Consider the following 7,263-nt stretch of genomic DNA (forward strand, 5'->3'; position numbering starts at 1 on the left):
CTTTAAGGCTAAGTAAATAGCCTGCAACTCCGCAGAAAAGATGGAAGAATTCGGTGCTATTTGTTCTGCCACAATTTCATCCTGGCAAACAAAGGCTAAGCCAACATAGTTATCCGACTAAGATCCATCGGTGTATATAGGAATTAAATTCCTGTTACAATGCTGAATTTCTGCGAAGTGCTGTCTATAGACGTAGTCTGGCGTGGTTTCTTTAGGGAACTGCTTTAAGCTTAAATCAACATCGATCAGTAAAGATGACCAAGGTGAAATACTATTAACCTCAACATGTGAGATGTTGCTTGTGTCTAGGTCAATCGTGCTGCTTACATTCTCCATTCTTATGTCGAATGTAGGGACACAACTCGTCCGAGCAACAAATAATCTTTTCAGCTGAGTATCTGAACAATCAGCTGTAAGTTTTTTCTGAGACTTTTGTTTAATGCAATAGAAGAAAGACAACTGTTCTCTCCTGAGAGATAGTGAAGGCTCATAAGCATCCACATACAAACTTTGAACAGGGGAAGTTCGAAATGCACCAGTGCACAAACGCAAATCTTGATGGTGAATTGAATCCAGCATCCGAAGAGTAGATTCTCGCGTAGACCCATAAACAATGCAACCGTAGTCCAGCTTAGAGCGAACAAGGACCCTATAAATCCTGAGCATCGAAACTTTGTCTGCTCCCCAGGATGAGCAGCATAGTACCTTTAAAAGGTTTAAAAATTTTAAACATCTACTCTTCAGGTTGCGCAAGTGTGGCAAAAATGTCAGTTTATTATCGAAAGAAACACCCAAAAACTTAGTCTCATTCACCATTNGGTCACTAAAAGAGGGGGATCGACCAGGGGCGACAGGGCCCTAGTGGGGTTAGCTATGGGAAACTTTTATCCGGGGTCCAAGCCCTTTGTTGATGGACAAGGGCTTGGACGTTTCCACCATCACTTTCTCTCACCCTGCTACTATTCAAAGGTATGAGATTCTCCTGGACACCTCCCCTCAAATTCGCAAGGGCATCATGAATCTCACTCTGCCTCGGGTACAGGTGGGGCTTTTGTAATTTATTCGTCTGCTGATAGGATCACCTATCAGAGTTACTTCAGGCTCGCAAACTACTGCACGAATAATCAGGCGGAGTCTTTGGCCTGATTATTCGTGGTATCACAATTATCAGTATCACAATTAATACCGATAGCAGAGTGGCCCTCTACCAGGTCAGCAAGAGGAATACTAAACTTCCCATCCTTAAGGACATCATTAAAGCCTTAGACACCACTCCGCATTCCTCCATTGTTCTCAAATGGGTCAGAGGCCACTCTGGCATCAAAGGTAATATTCATGCTGACTTCCTCGCAAAAAAAGCAATAACTAACATCAACCAGTACACCTACAACAGGATCCCCCTCAGCTGGCTTAACCACAAGGTCCACAATTATTTAATCGACTGCTGGCGGTATTTAGGTTATCCCTTCTGTCATTGAGAGGTCAAGGTTTCACTATATTTCTCCCTCCTTTGAACTAACGCAACTTTTAACAAGACATGGCAACCTGGGCGGCTACCTAGCCCAGTTTCTTAAAAAAAAAGATGGGTTAGGTTCCTGCCCCTCCGCCCATAGGATGGACAGTGATCATGTTTTGTATGACTGCTCACACTTCTGCCAAGAGAGGAGAGCTCTTATCTCCGCTGCCCTGGGTGAGAACATTGCCTGGCCCTGCAGCCCACAAACTTTCATTGGAAACAAGAACCTTTACAATGTGCTCAACAAATTCTGCAAGGACATCAAGGTATTATCCTGAGCCTTGGGCTCTGGGTCACTTTCCAACCTGTGTTTTGTGTAATCTCTGTTTGCGACTAAACGAATGTCATCCGACTTCTATCTACCGCTGGACTCTTATCACCATCACGGGACTTTCAACACCATCATGGGACTCTCGCCACCACCACTGGACTTAACTCATCCTCGCTCTACAACTCGTCATTTAAGTTAGTTGGTGCGGCCAGCTACTTGCCACTTTTGTGGCCTGTTCTACCACCATCAAAGTCATCGTTCATTGTGACACGTCTTATGCTCTCTGGTGGCCCTTCTGTAATTTATTTTGTTATATTGCCTTTTATCTAATTATGTAAATATATTGTCGGGATCAAATTGTACCAATGGAATGTCTTCCTATTATGTGTAAACCTTTCCTATTGTTTTAATAAATGGTACCCGACGCGGACCTCTTGGATCCCTACCCCTTCCTCCACTTTTCTTCACCCACTCACCTCCTTCATCTCTATCTCCTCTCTTCCTACAGGCTATGCCTGTACTGGTTCGGCCTCGCTTTCCCCCTTCATGTCTATAGCCGTGCCCACTTAGATTTCAGCACAGGTGGTGCGTTTATCGTCAAGGACCATAAGGGTAACACCATTCACCAGCACTATTTCAAAATGGAGGGCCACTGCACCAACAACCAGGCCGAATCCAGGGCCATCCTTAAAGCCATCCAATACATTCAAAAGTCTCCGAGCATTTTCCATAACACACAAGCCAACATCTACACTGACAGCAAGGTTGCTCTCCACCAAATTCAAAATAGCAACATGAACCTCCCTATGATTAAAGAAACAATCCAGACCCTCAAAAGGATAAACAGTACAAACATCACTCTCGCCTGGATTAAAGGTCACAGTGGCCTAGCAAGCAATGAAATGGCGGACTTTCTGGCTAAAAAAGCCATCACGAACCTTAAAAATTTTGACTATGAGAAGATTCCTTTTAAGTGGATCATCAACCAGGTATACAGTTACATCTGTAAATGCTGGCGAATTAGATGGGATAACAGCAACACGGCTAGGTTGATGCACCGCTTCTTCCCCTTCGTCAACGAGAGGAAAGTCCTCTCCCACTTATCCCCTGACTATGAGTCCACACAAATAATTACAGGCCATGGTAACTTTAAGGGGTACCTGGCAAGGTTCTTAAAAAAAGGCAAAGGTTACTTCAATACCTGCGCGGACAAATGGGAGGATAGTGAGCATGTCCTCCTCCACTGTCCGCAGTACAACAAGGAACGCACTAATCTCATCGCAACTGTAATCTCTGAGAACATTGCCTGGCCTTGTCCCTTGGATATTCTCATCAAAAACCGTAATATCTGCAAGGCTTTCAAGGACTTCAACTGTAAAATACGTGTGCTGAGCTAATATCCCTCCATGGATATTTGTTCCTCTCCAGCTCTCCTGTAAGGGCCACCTTCGCTCTGTACCACATCGGTTGGCCCCATCTGTAAATACAATGTAATCTGCTATTTTATTGTCTTGATATTTCTTGTTCTCACTATACTAGATTGTATTTTGTTCTTATATCATGTAAACATCGTTTACTTTTAATAAATGGCCCGTACAAGACCATGAGATCCCATCCTTTCTTATTACTTCACACCTTCCTCCTCCCCCTCCTCTCCTAACCCTATCTCCCCTCCTTCCCATGGCTATGCTTCATGCTCGGCCCTGACTTTCCTCACTATCTATAGCCGTGCTAGTAACAATAACAACAATGGTAATCAGGCATCAGTATCTACTCAGTACTTAACAGCAAATAATAACAATGGAATTAATGATGCAGTAGACAACAAAATAATTATATTGACAATAAATACTCAAAAATCTAAAGCAGCGGCATCAATGGTTCAAAAAATGTCAGATGATCATAATGCAGATATTATCCTAATACAAGAACCATATTTGGTAAAAAAACACTATAGTTCGGTACGGAAGATGGCGGGTATTCCCAACAACCAATTTCAGTGAAGTGTTAAAAACAGGGGTACTGATATGTAACAAAAATCTAAAGGCTCATTTCTGTCCTGATTATAGCACTGATTATGTGACTACTATTCAAGTAATAAACAAAGATAAACAAATTTACTTATCATCAGTGTATTGTTCACCGAATAAAGACACTCAAACACTCATCGACGACTTACAAAGGATAAATAGCAACATAATAATAAGCTTGGATAATAAGCAGTGACTTATTATCCAAGCTAAGTCACCTATTTGGTTTGCACCGGAGGAAGATCCTCGCGGGTTTCTGGTTACAGAATTCATAGCAAAAAATAATTTAGTATCTTGTAACAGTAGCTTTCTACCAACCTACTTTTGCCCTAGAGGCGAAAGCTGGGTTGACTTATGCATTGCCAATTTTAAAGCTCATAAACTCATTATGAATTGTAACACTCTGAACGAGATTAGTGCAAGCGATCACAGATACATCAAGACAGTAATAAAATACAATAGGATGGCTTCTGAGGATGTTCACAATACAATACGCATTACTAATTCGAATCATTTCCAGGAACTTTTTAAATATAATTGGGCACATCCTAATAATAAGCAGCTCTATAACATTACAGAAGTAGAAGAACTGGCTAAACATCTTACCACATCTATTCTTCACTCATATAAAGATTCTACAAAGGTCAAAACTGTAAAACGCAATAACGCACCATGGTGGACTCCTTTTCTAAACACACAAAGGAAGAAAGAAGGTAAGAAAATTATATAAAATTTTTAGAAAGGAGACAGACATAAATCAGAAAAATCTTAAGAAACAAAACTACATAAAAGAGTTTAATATGTACAAAACAAAAATAAATAAAGCCAGAACTAACGCTTGGAAAAAATTCTGTTCTAACATTGGTAACAAAAAGGACTGGAGTGAACCCTACCATATGATACTTAAGCCCAGAAAAACAGCTACTATCCCCATGAACATATACAAGGAAGACGGCACCTTAACAACTAATCTACAGGAGACATATAGTCATCTACTCGACATCCATTTTCCCAAGGACAATCCAGATCATGATAATGAAAAACAAAAAATAATANTTGGTAGATGGTATCAGCAGACATTTTTCATGGCGAGTCAGAGATTCATCGGGTGAAACAGAAATGTCTGTCTGAACTCCACATGTCTTTGTGGGTTTCAGAGCAGCAGTGAATGTCTTTTGTTTCACTGGTGTATTTAAGGTGACCATACGACGTGCCTCTGGGTAGGATATATTATTAATGGTCTTCAATCGCTGAATTTCTTTCTCTCTCTGCCATGAAGGGCATTTCCGAGAGTAGGCAGGATGAGCATCTTTGCAGTTCACACAGCATGGAGAACTTGTGCATTCATTACTCTCATGGTCTTCATTTCCACACTGTGCTAAATCCATAAAGGAGGATGAGATTTTGGAGACATTATATAAACAAAATGACTTCCTTTATAAATTTAATAAATGGGATTTTCTCAATAACTGCCGCATTAGTATGATCATCACGAGAGGCAGAATAAGACATAACTGCAGACATATAGTGATATCGGTTAACCCTAACATCAGAGTAGCGATAATTAAAAATAAATACGTATCCATGGCATGGGCCAATGTCACAGCTGACGACTACATAATGATTTTACGGTACTACAGATGCTGTGGTTTTCACCACATGGCAGATAAGTGTAATGAAAAACAACATTGTAGTCAATGCACACATGAACATAAATATGAAGAATGCACTAAAAAAGATGATTCACCTTATTGTATTAATTGTTTGAATTTCAACCGCACTCAACCACATAATAAAAAAGTGCTGACCAATCATAATGCGTTTAGTAAAAATTATACCATACTACAAAGAATAAAAACCAACAAATACAGTTAATAGACTATGGCATATAAAGCTAACAATGCCAATAAGCAGTCAAAGTTATCATTCAGTCAACGCATTCTTAGTCTCAACTCTAATAGGCACTCTCAACATAATGAAAAGAACTTCATTCTTCTTAGTATTAACACACAAAAATGTAAAGCGGCATCATCAATGGTGATAAAAATTGCAGAGGAACATAAAGCCGATATAATTTGTCTGCAGGAACCATACCTGGTCTCTAACACCATAGTGCGATATGGGCGGTGGAGGGTGTTTCCAAGCAAAGTATATACTGATGTCCTCAAAACAAGCATTCTGATTACTAATAAAAACATACCTGCTAACTATTGCAATGATCTCAGTAACGAATGTGTCACTACCATACTCATTACAATAAATAATAAGGAAATTTACATTTCTTTGGTATACTGCTCTCCTTACCTTAATATTGATATAATTATTGATAAGTTACAACGAATTCATAATCATCTTAAAAATCATATATGGTTAATTACTGGTGACTTTAACGCTAAATCGCCTATATGGCATAGCCCAGAGGAGGATAATCGTGGATATAAGATATGTGAATATATGTCAACAAACCATTTTGTTTCATGCAATAGTAGTCCTCTACCTACTTATTATTGTGATAGAGGCAAGAGCTGGGTGGACATAGTACTGGCAAATAATAAAGCACAATGTCTAATCAAATCATGTTATACCATAGACGAAACAGGCAGTAGTGATCACAGATATATTAAAACGATAATTGAAAATACTTGCCAAAATTATAAACAACATAACATATCAAAGAAGACAAATTGGAACTACTTCCAAGAACTATTCAAATATCAATGGGGACAAATCAACAATCTTTATGAGATACATAGTTCAGAGGCACTAGCGGAACATCTTACTCAATCTATTGTAAATGCTTTTCATCAAGCAACGACTACAAAGAAAGTGACTAGAACCAGTGCTCCATAGTGGAACAATTCCTTACAAATAGAAAGAACAAAAGTTAGGAAACTATACAAGATTTTCCAGAAGGAAACAGACCCGATACAAAGAGATAATAAAAGAATGGAATACATAAGAACTTTTAACGCATATAAGACTAGCATTAACAAAGCTTGCACCGCAGCATGGAAAAAGTTTTGCTCAGATATAGGAAACAATAATACGTGGAGTGAGCCATACCGTATAGTGCTTAAACCAAGAAAAAATATTAATATTCCCGCTTCAATTAAAATACAAGATAGTACAATCACTGGAAGTCTTAGGGACACCTATCATCACTTATTGAGCACTCACTTTCCGAAGGATGATGAGGATAACGATAGTAATTATCAAAGCAAAGTCAGAAAAGACATTGACAATCCACCTTTAACCAACAATGACATATTGTTCACTTTCAAGGAGGTAGAAGCCACAATCAAGTCAATGCGCAATAAAAAAGCACCAGGAATAGATTCCATCACGGCCGAAATGGTTAAAAAGGCTTATAGTGCTGTTCCAATTGCGTTCGTCTATACTTACAATAGATGTCTTGAAAAAACTACTTTTCCTAAGATTTGGAAATA

At 39.2% G+C, this 7,263-nt stretch overlaps 2 protein-coding genes across 2 annotated transcripts; both read left to right on the top strand.

Moving 5' to 3' along the window:
- Nucleotides 1-2,200: 2,200 nt before the first annotated feature.
- Nucleotides 2,201-3,184, top strand: LOC111629617. Its single transcript, XM_023373516.1, has one exon. The coding sequence runs from the start codon at nucleotides 2,201-2,203 to the stop codon at nucleotides 3,182-3,184; it is 984 nt and encodes a 327-aa protein (XP_023229284.1).
- A 2,514-nt stretch (nucleotides 3,185-5,698) lies between these two features.
- LOC111629618 lies at nucleotides 5,699-6,667 on the top strand. The gene has a single exon (XM_023373517.1). The coding sequence runs from the start codon at nucleotides 5,699-5,701 to the stop codon at nucleotides 6,665-6,667; it is 969 nt and encodes a 322-aa protein (XP_023229285.1).
- The last annotated feature ends 596 nt before the right edge of the window (nucleotides 6,668-7,263 follow it).

Source organism: Centruroides sculpturatus, unplaced genomic scaffold (assembly GCF_000671375.1).
Source record: "Centruroides sculpturatus isolate CEXI.00-Female unplaced genomic scaffold, Cexi_2.0 scaffold609, whole genome shotgun sequence".
Classification (NCBI taxonomy): domain Eukaryota; kingdom Metazoa; phylum Arthropoda; class Arachnida; order Scorpiones; family Buthidae; genus Centruroides; species Centruroides sculpturatus.